A 17,198-nucleotide genomic window follows, 5' to 3' on the forward strand; every position below is an offset into this window, starting at 1 on the left:
GCAGCTGGCTAGAGAGGGAGAGAGACAAAGAACGGGTAGCCCTGACCACCACAGAATGTGCCCTCCAATCTAATTACTCCCCAGTGAAATGCAGTCCTTGACAGAAAAAAAAAGTTCCCATCCCTGTTTCAAACTGGGTCTGTTGTCAAACCATAGTTTATACTAATCAGAGTCCCCCAAGTTCAGACTTAACAGGAGACTAGTCAGTTTAAAAGTGGAAGTGGACGTTTCCAGTATTGTCCTTGCAGCTGGGCCAGAGGACAGGGTGGGGAAGCTCTCACACAGGAGGCTTGCTGACTTTGGCTCTGTTCAGATATAACATGGAAGTTTAAAAGCTTAGCACTTAGCACTTCCTGGCCCATGGTTTGCATGGCTCAATGCAGAGCCTCAAAGAAAAAAAGGAAGTGAAAAACACTCAAGATACACACTTCTTTACAAAAGAATTTTATTGTTGCAGCTAAAATGAGAACTGAAAACCTTATGGGAAATTGAAAAACTGTACAGTTTTACTGAAACTGAGGTCATTGCAGCTCCTTACACAAAAGACAATATACCTGAAAATGTATTATACCAAAACATTTAGCTTGTTCATTTTTTAAAAATTTTGATTTTTTTAAAAAAAGTTTTCTATGGCAATCTGTAAAAAAGAAAGACCTGATGAGTAAATATTTGCTTAAGGCATATAGCAGAGCAGCTCACTAACTTTCTAACAAGTTTAAACATGGATATTTTTCCACCCCCCCCCCCAGAATAGGTTAACCAATACATCCACTTTGAAATGCTACTGTATATACACACCCAAACTACTACATACATATACAGGACTTCAAAACAAAATGCTTGCAAAGTTCAGCATTATAAGCCTTATACACACCTCACAGGGCTTTACTAGGGCGTTCTACTGTATGTTTTCACTACAGTACAAATCTTTCTTGAGTTGCAATAGGTAAAAGGCAAACAGTAACACTGGCGGACCTAAAGGGACAGGCCAGCCAGAGTTCATTCCTCCTCCCCTCCCTTCCCCCAGATAGCGAGGAAGATAGTTCTTCCAGACTGAAGGGATGCAAGTAACAGTACAATCAAGTCACTGTGGATTTTAAGGAGAGACATTCTGAATTCAATCATTCTCTCCCCTCACCCACACGAGGAAGAATATCACAATTAGTTTATCGCCCACTGCTATTTTCAAGAGCTTTCATTTTATATATACAAACACCCTTGTCCTCTATAAAATAAAAAGCATAGCCTTCAAATCTCACTTTGGTTCTGGTGGCCTTTGCAAAAAGAAAAAAAAAGCTGCTCCTTTGTGGTTTCAGACAGCAGCTCCAAGGATTTGGGCACCTCAGGGTACATCTATTTGCTCCAGGAAACTAATGTGCGTGCGCACGCGAGAGGTGTGAATATGGCTTTGTACACACTCTGGAATGTTTATACTATACTTATGTGGCTGAAATGAGTGGTATACAATTGGGTTACATGGCGTACGTATAAAATTGAATAGAAAGTCATGCCAAATATTAGGCAAGATACAGGTTACCTGTTTTGTTTTGTTAAAAAAAGAGCACACGGACCTACCAGTCTATTGGCTGAATGAAGACACTTCTTGGAACTACAGCCATTTAAATGATCGTATCATGCAAATTTAATTTGGGTACATCAGTAAGCAGAAATATATATATATATATAGATATATAAACCTTTTTCACCTTTCAAGCACGTGGGTTTTGATCAGGACACTTTTAGAAGACTTTATACATGCATCTGAATAAAAACGTGGTAACAAATGTTGCTTCTGAACAATAGCCTACTGAATGACAGATTGTGATTGGGGACAAAGCAATCACATACTGTATAGTAAAATACACAGATGAGCCATTATATATTTATACCATTTTCTATACTCCTATCAATATTTTTCATGTTTCCACTATTACTATTAAATATTGACCGCTTAACAATATTATTTCTTTCCATTTCTGGTCTAAATAACAATCTCACAGGTAACTTTTTTTTTGTAAGATTCCCAGTACTACCTGAGGATTTATTATTGTACTTCTGAAAAGCCCTTGATGCAAGCTTGACTTGACTTTTTGATCCAACTTTTTTTCCCTTTCTGCCTTCCTTCCCCAATACCCTTCATTTACATTTCAATGGTTCAAGGAAAAAACAGAAGAGCTTAAGGTTTGTGAGAGTTGTGGAGAATAAAAATAAATACGGAGTTAAAAATCTAATACGTCATAGACTTTTAAAGAGACAGATGGTGCTTAAGTGCTATATAATGAAAATGCAGAATTTTTAAAGCACTGATCAGTCACACTGTAGGTCAATTATCATGGTTTCACTTGGAAACAAGCTACAACTTTGATGAATGAATTTTGTCTTGTTCTCTGCAATGTGGACAAAAGATTATTCTGTATTATTTCAGATGCTTGCAAAAAAGAGTTGACAAAGTCAGCTTAATACCTCTAGTTGTATCATCCAACAAAGCAACAAAATACATGATGGATCTAAATTTTTGCTCCTCTTTTAGCAGCTATGGTCAGTTAAGCTATGCTATACCAAAAACAAAAAACTCAAATCTTTTATCTTCCGATGGAAGAGAAAAGGCCTTGGATCTGTTCTGAGTTAGGGTGAACACTCTCTTCTCTGCAGAAGGCTACTGCATGATCGTAAGCCAAATAAAAACCAAACTTGAAATCTTTGTTTAAAAAAGCCAATAAAATTTTAAAAAATCAACACAGTGGCTTGCATCTTGCAAAATGACTTCTTAATTTGGAGAGCCAGGTCTGCCAACGTTCTCTCCAAAAGGAAGCTTTCCCCAGCATTAGCTACTTGGGATTTATTGAGAAACTTATTAAACTTTTCTTTTTTGAACACAAAGCATGTTATTCACATGGCAGTTCTAGAGGGAAATTGCATTTTCCATTCCAAAATATGGTAATGAATTTTTAAAACTGGTAGTTTCTAAAGCAACTACCTGAAACAATTTGCAAATGCTGGTGGACATAATTTGGCTGCGTTTCCCTCCCCCTCGTGATAAGAAGCTATCTAGAGAGAAAGAGAAAGAGGGAGAGACAGAGAAGCGATGATGGTGCAATGCAACAGGCATATGTGGGCTAACAGAGTGCAAACAAAAGACTTGCAACTAGGGATGGGTGGGAGAAACACTGCTCATTTTGTCCCAAAGGAGGGGGAAGAGTAGCATTTGACCTGTTGGGATGCCCTGAGCAATAGCAGATGTCCATTACAATAGACATGCAATGAAAGCAAGAATCTATTTAAGATAAAATATATTCATGTAACCTGCACTGCCCCCCCCAAAACCCCCAGGGTGCAATTCAACTTTGGGGGTTGGGGGCGAGCTATTATGTAAATCTCCATTCATTCACTGAAGCTTCTGAGTAGCAGCCCATTTAAGGAATAGAGGTTACCCAAAAGTGGTTCTTTAGAGACATAGTCCTCAGTCTTTAAAAAGCATGCAGTAAAGAGCTCTCCCTTCTAAAAATTTTAGAAAGTCGTACATTCTTCAAGGGTGTGCATGTATGGTGTGCGCATAGTGGCGTTTTAAGGAACCCAATCACGTATCTGGTTAGAAACACTTGGAGAATTACAAGCACTTTCTACTTGTGCCTAATTTTGTTTTCTGAAAAAACAACCAAAAGAACAAAAACTGGCTTTAAAAGACTAAAAAAAACAACAATGTGTTGTAAACTCTTATTATTCCATTTAAAAAAAAAGGAAAAACAATGAAAAAACACAAGACTTATTTGGCATATTCTCTGCTTACTCCTGAATATCTTAAGGCCCTGAGATTAGAATATTATGTTCTTGGGACCATAGGGCTAAAATGAAACCCTAGTGCATCAATTTCCTCTTTAAGCCCTAACCAAAGTTCCAGCATCTCACACTTAATATATATTTCCACCGTGACATGGCTTGGATGCCCCCTTTAGCTTTCTTTCTTTTTAGTAACAAAGAACACTGGTGAAGTGACTGGGGTTTTCGGGACCATCGCTGGTATGTCCATCAATGAAAGCACACCCTGTAGCAGAGGTATGCTCCTGCTGTCAGGACAGTGAACATGCAGATGTTGACCAGAAATGGTTTCCAAGTTGACATCATGTTCTCGTCATCCTCTTCTTCCAGCTTCACCATTTCTTCACTGTGAAGGGAAGCATCGGCAGTTCTCTTCCTAAGCTCAGTGTCTTGACTAGTGCTGAAGAGAACAAGAGTAAATATATTCAAGATCAGAAGGGCCCATATTGAACATTGCAGTTACACTGGTGCAAGGGACTTCTATGCATGCAATGGAGCTTCCTTTCCCGCTCTTGCCCTCCAGCCTTCCATGGGCCCCCAAAATCAACTCCAGAGGGTTGGGGGATCCTTTGGGAGTGCACAGGGGCGAGGAGAGGAAATGGAAGTCCTGTTGTGCCAGTGGAACTCTGTTGGCACAGCACTGGATACAACCCAGGGATTCCTTGCCACTTGAGAAAAGGCACTGCAAAAGATCAGGGCACAATCCACATTTGGAAGATGCTTATTTTGTGTGGAGACCGAGATAGATAGTAGGACAGAAAAGGGATAGCTACTTCAGACATAAAAGGCAGAGCAGTAGAAAAACCAAGTCACTAATTTGGGAGATGATGCACTTCATTCATGTAAATGTTGAACTGACATGGTTCAAACTCGTCACCCCCATTTATGTCATCATCTTGCTCTTGACAGGAGTTAATGCTAAATTTTACTTCTGTGGTTTTACTACTACAGCCAACTGATAAAACAGTTAATCCAATTCAAATGGAAATGTAACAGAACGCTCATTCACCTGCAAAGCTGCCCATCAGAGCACCAAAGGCATTGAGACAGAGAGCTCTGAAGGATAGTTACTGAATGAAGACCACACCCTAATTTTATCAAAAGGCGAAAAAGTCAAACTGACTTATCAATTAGGAATCTATGCTGAAGTCAAGGAAGGAAAGCAATCCTCTTTCATTGACCATCAGCGTGTTCTTGAGGAAGTCATTTCCTGTTCCCACATATCTCAGCTCCTCTATGTGATGGATGGATCTATTTAATTGGGTTGTGTTTTGAGAAGAGAATCCTGGCTCTATAAATCTGTCTGATTAAACCAGCCTTCCCCAGCCCTGAGTCTCCAATGCTGTAACAACTCCCATCATCTCAGACCATTGGCTGGCTGGGGGTGATGCGAGTTAAGAGTCCTACCACATCTGGGGACTTAAGGTTAGGAAAGGCTGCATTAAATGATATATATTTAGCACTACCCAAAATAGACTGAACAGGAAGTTAAGAGTAAAATAAAATCTAACTGCCTTACTCTGTTTTAATTCTCTTTGGTTGTTTCAAGCATTACTTTTCCCACACAAAGATTGAATACCTGATACATATGGAAACCCTGGATAAATGAACCAAGAAGGGTGCTCATGTTGCCACTCAAAAGTTACAAGATACTAAGCCTGGATCACACTAGAAAAAGGAGTATGCAGACCAAAGAGGTTCTGCTGAATATGCTCAAGATCATGCAGCGCACTTCTTGGCTTTTCAACACTGGATGTGTTATTGGGAGAGGGGATACATCTGTGCTGAACACTTTGGATATTTTTTAAGGAGTAATTTATTCCAATGGATACCTGAAATATACTCACCTCCATGAACAACTGCAGTTTGGCTACTTATACATTCTGTATAGCTGCTGCTTCTACGCATTATTTTCTGCCTCATTTGCTCATTTTACTATTGGCCATGATTATTTTTTTTAACAAGTGTCAGCGATGTCACCACAGAAAACCTAGCATTATGACATCAACAAATATGCTTTGTTCATCATGACCAATAAAACAGCAATGAGGGCAAATAAGACTTAAGGACAGTGAGGGCAAAGGGCAGTGAGGGCAAAGAATAAGGAATTATGAATGTGTTCGTAGCTACTGCAGAAAATTGGCAAAAATGGGAGGCGCTTTTCAGCACTCATGGGAGCAAACTCGAAGTGAGGTAAGTAGTTCTGACTCAGCTCTAGATAAAAATGACTAAGATTCCAGCACTGCTGAACCAGGAAAAAGAAACATCCTGATGCTATCTATCATTCATGAAGCAACAGTGACATCTAGTGTTCAAGAAATACATCTTATTTTTTCTTTCCCAAGCTTTTGATAACTTTTGCCCGCTCTGTTTCTGGAGCTTTTAGTTTCGGCTGTTTGAAATGACAGGTAGCAAATCTTCTAATGAAAATATAAAATTTCTGTTGGTTTTTAAGCTTCCTCTAGTAGAGTGAGAAAAACTTCCACCATCTCATAACTGCTTTCAAAGAGATAAACTGACTCTGATATTTTGCAATAGCCTTTAAGCTACTTGAGGATGGAATTATGTGTAACGGTTAGTTCCATAATTATGTCTAAAGATTTTTCTTCTTTTAAAAGGAATGTGTAGTTTCACCCTGATAACGTTTCAGTTCCATTAACAATATTTCAATTTCACTGAGAAATGGGGACTTTGCTAAATAAGTGACCTCTTTCATTGTTTATCTAGTGCAAAGATTAAATAGACACTTTAGAACAAAAACACTGCAAGGTAAAGCACCTTCTCTTCATCTTATGTGAACTGACCCAGTTTCCAAAGAAATGTTAAGCATTTGTCATTTTCAGACTATTTTGAAAGCATGTCAAAATTGATCCAGCTGCTTTCAACTTCTTTAATTTATAAAATGATTAAGTCATAAAGCTCAATTTTATCTCTGATTTATTAAGAAGGCCTGGACAGTTTGAAACTTGGAAATATCCGTATTGCTTGATCCATCACAAATTCTTTTCACTGTTTTTTTTAGACTGCTCTCCCTCCCGTGAAATTTTTCTTAACTGTATGGAAAAGCAAGAAAAACCCATCAAAAGAGAGCTTCTCCAAATGCTTTTATTTATTTATTTATTTATTGCATTTGTATACCGCCACATAGCCAAAGCTCTCTGGGCAGTTTACAACAATTAAAAACATTAAAAACTGTCTCCTCAGCCTCCACATCTCTATTCCCATTTTATACACTAACATATGAAATGTGTCATGTTTTCATTCTGCTTTAGTAAAAACACTGGGGAAAACTAAAGAGAAACAGTGATTTTGGGAAAGTGCTACAAAACTAGGGCCTTGCTGGCTGCACTGCTTCTCCTGAGAACCTGCTGTGAGGGTCCCAAAATAACCCTTGCTGACATTACCTCTCCACAACTAGATGCTCAAAGGAGCAAGCCCTGCCATCAGGAACCTTTGCCTCCAGAGTGCTGACAGCACACTTGATTTCCTCCTCAGTCACTGGATGCTTTGAAAAAAACTCCATGTGATCATGCACCCTTCCATTATTCATTTCTGAGGTTCGTTTGGGTGGCCTTGGTGGTGGGGGAGTATGTTCTGGTGGTGGGTCCAAGTCTTCTTTAGAGAGCTCTTTCCATTGCTCCTTCAACAGAAACAGGGACTTATTAACCTTCAAAATGACAAGCAAGCCACACACTTTCCTGGATATCCAGAATGCACCATTTCCCCTGGATATCCAAGATGTTCACATTTTTTAAGAAAACATTATTGCGGTATGTTGTACCTATTGTCAGTGGTAAATTTTTGAAGTGCAGGAGCTCATCAATGAAGCCCCTATAGCCACAAGACTGTTGTGCATTTCCTTAGGTTCCTAGCTAGACCAAAAAGAAAATAACAAGCTTTACTTTTGCTTGTAACATAACTGTAATCCTACTTATCTCAGAGCAAGCTGGCTTTTAATCAGAAATGCAAACACTGCAAACAAGTATTACCATTTATATTTTTATTGTAATGTAAGTAACTTCAAGATGCCTTATAGGAAGTGATTAAAGATGAAATTAATCATCATAATCATCTCCAAGAACCCCATCAAAAAGGGGAAAGGAGGATCCAGCCTCTGCTTTTCTTTCCCTCATTCTTGTATTTCATCTACATTAGTCTGACAGAAACAGCAGTAAAACTTGGAAGCCTTGTTATCACCTCAGTCACTTGCCAGAGCAAGGAGGGTGTGTCAGCTACCTTAGCGGTTTGGCATATGATAGCATCGTCCTGTTCTGGAAAGCAGTCCCAGAGGTGCATTCCCCCTCTACTATGCCACTGTCTATTTAACCAATGTTTAGGTGACCCTGGCAGGATGCACCTGAAGCAACAGCATGCAACTGAACAAGACACAGGAGGACGTGGGCAGGCAAATGAGGCACTGTGACACTAGGGCAGAAGCTGCTATGCCCCAGAGCTGTAAAACAAAGAATCACCTATTGGTCAGGCAATGGCAACCATGCATTGTGACATCCTATATAACCTGGCTGGCACTGCCTTGTGGAACTCCTTGCCAATAGAGGTTCAGCAGAAGTCATCCCTGCTTGTTTTTAGGGGTTTACTAAAAATGGTATTATTCAGGCAGCTCTTTCAAATCTGAGTTTCTTTCCTTTTCTAGTTCTTACTGATGCGTTTGATGTTTTTTACTGCAATACTGTGTTGTAAATCTGTGTACCACCTTGTGATATTTTACATGAAAGCAGTTTGTAAATATTTAAATACCCCTCGATTTATACTTGTGTGTATGTACAAGATCAATTTGTAGACCACTTTGTTTTAGTACATCTCATTGCCACTGGATCCCTTCTAGCTCCAATCTTCCACAAAACCCTTGGCCCATGTACAGACAATTGTTGAAACTGAAGGCTATCTGTGACATTTCTGTTCTGCTAATACCACTCACCTGCACAGATGAGTCTCCCATAATAAACTTTGCCCCCTCTATAACAGCCAAGTAAGAGAAACGAAGTTGGTCTGCAGTCTGTATAAGCCCCATACGGTATTTTCTCATTTCTAAAAGAACCTGCTTAATGTCGACAGAAGACGGATCTTTCCTTTTGTCCATCTGAATAGAGAAAGGAAAAAATCTGCTTGTGTTCTAATTACCTTCAAAGCAACAGCACATCTTCTCATTTACAGAATATCTGGAAGACATTTGTATCAAATTATTTAAGTCTGTAGTCCTTCTAACCTCTTGCTCTAATCTGAAGTCAGTCCTACTGAATTCAGTGGGGATTGCTCCCAGGTAAATGGGATTTGGACTGCGCACCAAGTCAATTAAAATGGCCAGTCTTTATATAATTTGATATCCAATTAGAATTCATCAGATAGTTCCAATATTTTAAGAGCCCCAGGCAACAAGCTATTGCTGGGCCCTCTCATCTCATGCCATGAAAACTGGGGTCTCCAACATGATATCCATGGGCACATTAATGTCTACAGGAACCCGCCCCCCCCCAAGCCTGCCAAGGCTTCCTCTCCCTCCCAACTGTTTTTTTTTTTAATTAAGGGGATTTTTGGTGGGGGTACATGTACGCGTTTTTCCAGTTTGGGGTATGTTTGTTTCAGAGCATCACCAGTTTCTTGTCGGTGAAATGGGTATTTTGTGGGACACACATGACAGTTTCTTAAGACTTCCAAATGTGCCTCTGAGCCCCAAACCCCTGCACTCGAGTCTGGTCTCACAGTGATATGGAGCAATTTGTATAGGGCTCTGCACAAATTCAATGCTATTCTCCAAGACAACCCAAATTCAGCAAAAAAGACCAGAATTCCGCAGTATGAGTAAATCTGTACAGATCTGCTATTTTACACACTTCATTCTGCTTCTGATAGCTCTTTTGCCTTTTCCTATGGCTATGTAGGACATAGAAACCCTGGCTTCTGCTGAGGTTTCACCAGTGGGGAAAATACAAATACAAACGTAAGCTCTAAATTTAATTTAGAGGGCCAGTATAGTGCAGTGGTTAGAGTGTTGGACTAGGAGCTGGGAGACCAGGTTTCAAATCCCGGCTTGGCCATGAAACTCACTCTGTGACCTTAGGCCAGTCACTTTATCTCTCAACCTGACCTACCTCATAGGGCTGTTGTGAGGATAAAACCAGGAGGGAAAGAGCCATGTTTGTATGCCACCTTGAGCTCCTTGGAGGAAAGGTGGGATGTAAACACATAAACAAATAAATAAAAATAACTGGAGTGGTGGTGGTGGCAAGAGGAATGTGCTAGCTCCTCCATGACATCAAGACCGATGCAAGCCTAGCACGTCTGAAAGGGAATTTAGTTAAAGCAGAATTCAGACAGACGCCCAAAATTTTCACTATCATGAATGGTTTGCCAAAGTTTCTGAAACGTATTTGTCTCTCCTCCACTTGAGGAAGCCAAGGTGTGTTTGTTTTAGTGTGCAATTGGAGACAGACTACGAAGCTGGGGGAAAAATCATAACATTGGAAAGCTGACAATGTGCCGTTTGAAAAATTGGGGGTCTGTGGAGGTGGGAGCATTAGACATGTCAGGCAGATGTGTTTATTCAGCACTTAAATGACAGGCAAGGTCAGGGACAGGGCTGCCCTTAGAGGGAGGTAAGCTGGGTGGTCACCTGGGGTGCCAACCTGAGCTCAGTGGCTACGTGCTTTGAACAAACTGTCTGCAGCGAGCTATGGGTGGCAAAAAGAAAGTGTCTGTAACGCTTTTTAAAAGGTTCTATAGGTTGTTTAGGTACTAACTACAAAAAGTATCTTCCTCCAATTAGCTTTAAAGTATGTTTCTTTTTTTCCGTCATAACTTTGATGTCATCTGTGCTACATATCAATCAGTAGAACAAAGCTTTACTTTGAGACGTTACCAAGCATATAGTGCTTCAAATACTATAGACACGACACGCACTATATAAATAATAATAAAATTAAGCTATATGATGGAAGAAGTCAGCTGAATACCTTTTCCATTTATAACATTTCACAGATATTGCTAGGGAAAAGGCTGGGAGTAGCTGGCTCTGTTACATTGGTTTGTTTTGCAACCCTGCGCAAGACATACAACTTGGTAACACTGCACAGCTGCAGGGCTGCCCAGAGGAGTGAGGGACTGGGCCCCACAAAGTAAGGGGCGCCCTGCCTCAGTTCCTGTACATGCCATTGGCCCCTGCAACATTGCTCACCAGAACTCTTGGTATCTTGTTTAACGTTTTCATAAAAAGAGGAAAGCTGAGCATGACACTGAAACTCAACATGTAACTGTGACCTAATGAGACCTGTCCTCGGCCATGATGAAGTAAATATTTTACACAGTGGTGTATGAAACAGATAGATGCTAATTTGAGGCTCAAGCTGGCTGTTAATTTATCTTTGGGATGCTGGCAGAAGGGGCCTGCTTATTCACTAGGCCTGCAGCCCAACTGTAACGAAGTCTAAACCAATCACAGTAAGGTAAAATCTTGCCTTATGTCATAAATCTTTCTTTATGGCACCAACAGAGGTAAGATTGGGCAGGCTTATGATTGGCCCAGACCAAGTAGCCCCAGTTACAGAGTTTTTTGTATGGAGAGAAGGAACAGGGAAAGCTTTCAGGAGGGATTCTGTGGCAAGGCAGGCAGCCTGTTCTTGTTACAGAAAGAATTCCAGGCCCGCCAGGGAAATTTCCAGGAAAAGTGCTGCTGCAGGGTAATTTTCTGTGGCAGTTACCACAAGGAAAGGCACAAGAGTGGCGCGAGTCCAGGCTTAAAGGAGGGGATTCTTCCTGAGTGAGTAGCGGAGAAGGTCAGCAGAATGTCACAACCAGAAAACCTCTGAGGCTGAGTTCTAGGAAGCAGAAGTTCTGCCAGAAGGGTTTGGAATTTGGAGGAGGTACCCAGGAGGCACCACCAGTGTGCTGTAGTGGTTAGAGTGTTGCACTATGACCTGGGAGACCAGGGTTCAAATCCCCACACAGCCATGAAGCTCACTGGGTGACCTTGGGCCAGTCACTGCCTCTCAGCCTCAGAGAGAGGCGATGGTAAACCCCCTCTGAATACAGCTTACCATGAAAACCCTATTCGCAGGGTCGCCGTAACTTCAGTTGACTTGAAGGCAGTACATTTCCATTCCATTTACCCAGGAGAAGCACAACCCAATCCCTATTCCCTTATCTCCATGTAAGAAAAAAAGAAACACATCTATCATTCTCCTTTATGCCAGGGCAAAGAGCTGCAAGTGGGAATTCTCACATGTAGTCTGTGCATGCAATAATTCTTGCATGTGTCTCCCAGCTTTGTACACACATGCACGGGCCTTGTAGGGGATAATAGCAAGGCCCTCAACATCACACCTGCACCAGGCCCCATAAATCCTCTGGGTGGCACTGCAAAGCTGACCAACTGGGGGGCACCAAAGGCACTCCTCGCCCATCCTAGGGCTGGCCCTGGTCAGCAAGTACACAAATTCTATAAGGGTAGAATGTACTCAGTTTCCATATTTAACAAATTGCCCAAACAATATTAAACCACCTTCTTCTCTTTTGGCCGGAACCTCCTCTTCTTCACCTTCATCTTCAGACAGGTAATGCTTTGTTGCATCCTTGTAAATACCCTTAAAGTACTCCTGGTTTTGCACCTGCTAGTTACTGAACTAAGGCAGATTCATAAATGAATTGCCACTATATAGTAGATAACTGCTGACCCCTATGGAGAAACCATCAATGATACAGAGTGTAAGAAAGTTTCTTAAGGGTGCTGAGAGTTGTTAGGAGACCCCTGTTCCTTTCCCAGAACTACAATTCCTAGAGTTCCTTGGGAAGAGGGATTGATTGTTAAACTACTTTGAGGGGAATAGGCGGTCTCCTAATACCTATCAGCACCCTCAACAAACTACAGTTCCCAGAATTCTTTGGGGGGAAACAAATATTGCTTTTAAATATATAGTGCAGACAGGGTCTTAGCGTGGGGGAATTTGTGCCTCTGCTTTAGAAAAACCCAGGAGTAAGCACTGCTCCAGCACTAAACAAAATGGTTGCCAACATTTCCTCCACCTACAAGCAAGCCATTCTTACCAGGAGGAGACAAGTATCGACCAAACAGAATGTTCCAGATCTTCCAATCCCTGCACTGCAGTGTACTACAATGGGTCCATGCTCGGGGCTCAGTGACCCCGACTCTCTCACTTTGAATAGGAAGTTGAGAAACGAAGCTGGAGACTCAGGGACTCCAAAGTCAGGCCACGTTGTATAGTGGAAGTGCAGAATTTCTCGAGTTTCATGAGTCTGTAAGATGTAAAGAAAAATTATGTTTTCACTCAAGGCTTCAAGAGGATGAACGTGTAATGCAACACTGGTTACTGTCTACAATAATGCTTCAGCCATTAAGAAATGAACAGTGTATTTTCACTGTTCTTGTTACAGAATATAACATCCGATTACCACCACCACCACCCCCATCCCGCCCAGGCCAAACTTCACAAGGTTGTTTTTAAAACTGCATTTCAACAGGCATTTACTTCAGGAGGTGCTACAAAAGAGTTTCTTCACATGAACTCCCTTAGTAAAGAATTACAGTACACACAGTATCTTAAATGCCATGGTGGGAACTTCCATTGTAATTTACGACATTCAAGGGCAGGACTGGGGAACGATCAGCTCACGGGCCTAATTCAGCTGGTCAGGCCTCTCAAAGAGGTTTGAATGCAAGATGGCAAAACTTTGGTGGGGTTATCCGTGTTCAACATGCTGCTCAAAAACTAGAATACAAAAGGTGCTTAGTTGCAAACTGCCTGTTCCTTCAACCAATGTGGCAACTGCTCAAATGCTAGAACAAAATACTCTCCAAGATGAAGGCAGAAAGGATTCCATTATATCAGCATTATTCTAACACTGTTAGGCAACACTTAAAATACTGACAGAAGAGTCAACAAACACCCATAATCTTGATGCAGAGGACTAATACAGCAAAGCAGAATTTGCTAAAAGTGTGTATGATAGATATAGGGGAAGAGTGTTTTCTCCCATACTCACTGTGAGATTTTCCAATTCTAACTGTCGTACTGTATAGTAGGATTTTATATCTTCTGCTATCAAGGTTAACGTCAAGTTTGTATCCTCAAAGAGCATTTCTTTCTCCTCTTTTTGTGGCCAGTACTGTGCACATTTTATCTAGAGGGGAAAAAAAACAATACTTGCATTCAAGTTGTTTAACACAGAGTGACTCAGGACCGCAAAAATTATTTACAAATCATCAGCGTACATGATGCTCCACTTTCGTGTATATGGCATATACATCGTTTATTAAATACCTAAAAGCAGACTTGCAGAAATGAAAAAAAAGGTGGCTGCTGCTTCCCACAGGCTTACAGTCAACAAAAAGAGGAAGGAAATTGCATGAGGAAGCCCTAAGCAAAGATATGAGTCTTTAAAGTAAGTGGTGGTAAACCTGTAAAATGTGGGTGGACTACCATCATTGCTGACCACTTGCCATGCTGCCTAGGGCTGAGGGAAATGGAGTTCAACAACATCTGAAGGGCCACAGGAACCACAGCCCTGCTTTAAATGCTCATTGAAGATGATGGAGGAAACGTGGCAGATGTTGGAGAAGATCACTTATAAGGGGCAGGATGGAACACAGAGTGTATCTGTTTTGAGATGGAAGGTGGCTCAGTAGTAGAGCACATTAGTTTGCATGCAAATCTCAGTTCAGGAATCAGCACCCACACTTAAAAAACCTCAAGCGGCAGGTTTCGGAAAGACCTATGGCTTGGATATCTTCTGCCAGCTATTCTGCCACTAGGAGTGATGTGTACTTTAAATATTCTGCAGCTTCATGTGCTTGCTGTGTGTGTTCATCCATCGCTAAGAATTTATACTGTAATTCTCAACTATGAACATCAGGAGAAATCCAAGTGATTACTCCTTAAACCGCTGAAACCACTAAATGAAGAAAGCGTATTTTCAGTGCCATGGACTGGCACTAGGTTTCTGGAGCTGTTCTGGAATTGCAGGACGCGGCGGATAGGAAAAACCTCATTTAGGCAAAATTGAGAAGTACAGCAAGCCAACAATATTGCCTTAATGATTCATTGGGCACCACTGAGAGAATAGTTAGAAGTTTACATGCAGAAAGCTGTAGCCTTTAATTTGGAATCAAGAGACTGAGCTGCAACTGAGTTGTTCAGTCCACTTCATCCCCTTTTCCAAAAATCCCAGTCTTATGAGATCATTTTGATGCCATATGGGATAGCTTAAAGGTTACAATGGCTTATTCTCACTGAAAATGGAGTCTGACCATTTCAATTACCTAAGCTTTTGACTGATCATAGCAATTTTCTCAGTAATAATTTTCCAGGAAATCCAAGATCTGCATCACTAGAATGTTTATATGCTACAAACTTGAAGGTGTCCAAAGTCTGGAAATGGGAAACATAACTAAAATACACAATTATTAAATTTACAATTGTAATCACCAAAAACATGGTGTTTTTGGAGAACCCTGTCCTGAAGAATTCAATACAACTTCTCTGGCTACACTTATAATTAGTGTGATTATAATTATAATTTGAAGAGTGAAATGTTTACTGTTTCTGGGTTATTTTAATGTTCCATTTTCAGTGCAATGGCCGTAATTCTTTCTGCTTTTTTAACCATCTGACAAAGAAATAGATTATTACAGACTTCAATTACTGATCAAAAATAATCAAACCTGGGATGCTAATACTGGAGATCTTTTACAGAAAAGAAACCGGTATGATTCACTAGGAAGTGTCACACAAAAGAAATGTTTCAGGCAATAGCTTATCGACCCACAAAACATTTTATCCAGAGAAAAAGGAAGGAATCCCGTGTAGGCAAGCCCGTCAGAGGAGGTACCAAAGTCTTTTTCTATCTAACCCCTGAACAGTGTGACTTAGTTGAAGACAGAAAGAATTTTTAATCTTCTGCACATTTATTTTCAATCACAGCTTGCCAAAGAATTTGCTCCATGTACAATTTTTGCACTGAATGGTTTGGCAAATAATGTTTTTGCCAAGTTCCCACTGAGTATCCCCCTCAACAGTTTCTCGAGAAGCATTAGCAGCCTGCCCTCAGGGGATCTCAGTAATTCTGTGCTTTGTTCAAGCTTACTGGCAGTGGAGAAAAAGAATGAATGGGGGTGGATGGGAGAGGAAGGAATGGTTGAGAGTGTGGTTACTGCCCTTCTCTCTTTAGGTTTGTTTCACTATTGATATTACTATGGAACTGGAAACTTCCACTCAGCAGGACAGTGATAACTGCAGAAGAGACTTCTCCAGAAATCCTTCCTACATCCCAAAAGGAGTAGGATTCACCCTTTACTTCAAGGAGAACAAATGACCTCGACTTTTGAAGAACACCCATGATGTTATTCATTGCAAGTGGTCAACTAACTAATGTTTGGGAGGAGAAATGTGGGCAGGCAAGCTTTGTAATACCTTTAAGGGAAAAGACCAATGTAACAAGAGCTCATAACACAGGAGTAACCAATGTGGTGCCATGCAAATGTTGTTAGGCTTCAACTCCCATCATCTCTGACCTTTGGCCGTGCTGGCTGAGGCTGATAGGAGTTAGGAACATAGGAAACTGCCCAATACCGAATCAGACCAGTTGTTCACCTAGCTCAGTGTAGCCTACACTGACTGGCAGCGGCTCTCCAGGGTTTCAGGCACGAGACGTTCCTAGTCCTACCTGGAGATGCCAGGGACTGAACCCGGGACTTTCTGCATGCACAGTAGATGTTCTACCATGGTGCCACGACACTTTCTCTACCACATTGGATCACATGGGTTACTCCTGTCATAGCACACCACTAAACAATTGGGTGAGCTTTGCAACTAACATAGGAGACATAGATACTAACTAAACTGAATGTTGGCTCAGCCATCAATTGCCACCTTCCCCCCCATGCGCCACATGAACGATCATGTGTTTGTATGTTCATCACCTCAATTTAAAATAATGAGGGTGTGTGTGTAATGTCATCATTGGAAGTCAACTAATCAGCTTCATGAACCATTTCCATATTAACCTGTATAAAGTGATGGGGCCACTGTTTGTTCTGTCCTAAGGTGGGGCAGGGAGCCTCAGGCCCATAGGCTGAATGCCGCCCTCCAGGCTTCACTATGCAGCCCCCAGGCCATGCCCCATCACCAGCTCAGCCCCACACCCACCCTCAAATGGTTTTGCCTGGCTGAAGTGTGTCCTTGAACTGTGACGGTGCCTCTTGCTTGCTTAAGCTGATGGATGGATAGATGTGCGTGGGGTGCTTACGCGAAGAAACCTCTGACTTTTGCCTGGCTGGAATGCAGCTGAGTGTCACTTCCATTGTTCCACCCACTTTTGCCTCTGGGTCCTGACATGTGGCCTCCTGGAAGGTT

The 17,198-nt window shown here is 41.3% G+C and overlaps 1 protein-coding gene across 5 annotated transcripts in view; it reads right to left on the minus strand.

Annotated features, from left to right (window-relative positions):
* Positions 1–428: 428 nt before the first annotated feature.
* The window catches only part of PTPN1 (protein tyrosine phosphatase non-receptor type 1), a 112,528-nt gene continuing 95,758 nt past the window's right edge, over positions 429–17,198 (minus strand). For 4 of the 5 annotated variants that reach the window (XM_061631307.1, XM_061631305.1, XM_061631311.1 and 1 more), the window contains 5 exons: positions 13,831–13,968; positions 12,874–13,083; positions 8,756–8,917; positions 7,221–7,456; positions 429–4,216 (listed from right to left, as the gene is read on the minus strand). In XM_061631307.1, coding sequence (XP_061487291.1) covers positions 4,027–4,216; positions 7,221–7,456; positions 8,756–8,917; positions 12,874–13,083; positions 13,831–13,968 — 936 coding nt within the window. In that variant the 3' untranslated portion in view covers positions 429–4,026. The remainder of the gene's footprint in view (positions 4,217–7,220; positions 7,457–8,755; positions 8,918–12,873; positions 13,084–13,830; positions 13,969–17,198) is intronic. The other variant, XM_061631306.1, reaches the window with a different exon arrangement.

Source organism: Rhineura floridana, chromosome 6 (genome assembly GCF_030035675.1).
Source record: "Rhineura floridana isolate rRhiFlo1 chromosome 6, rRhiFlo1.hap2, whole genome shotgun sequence".
Taxonomy (NCBI): domain Eukaryota; kingdom Metazoa; phylum Chordata; class Lepidosauria; order Squamata; family Rhineuridae; genus Rhineura; species Rhineura floridana.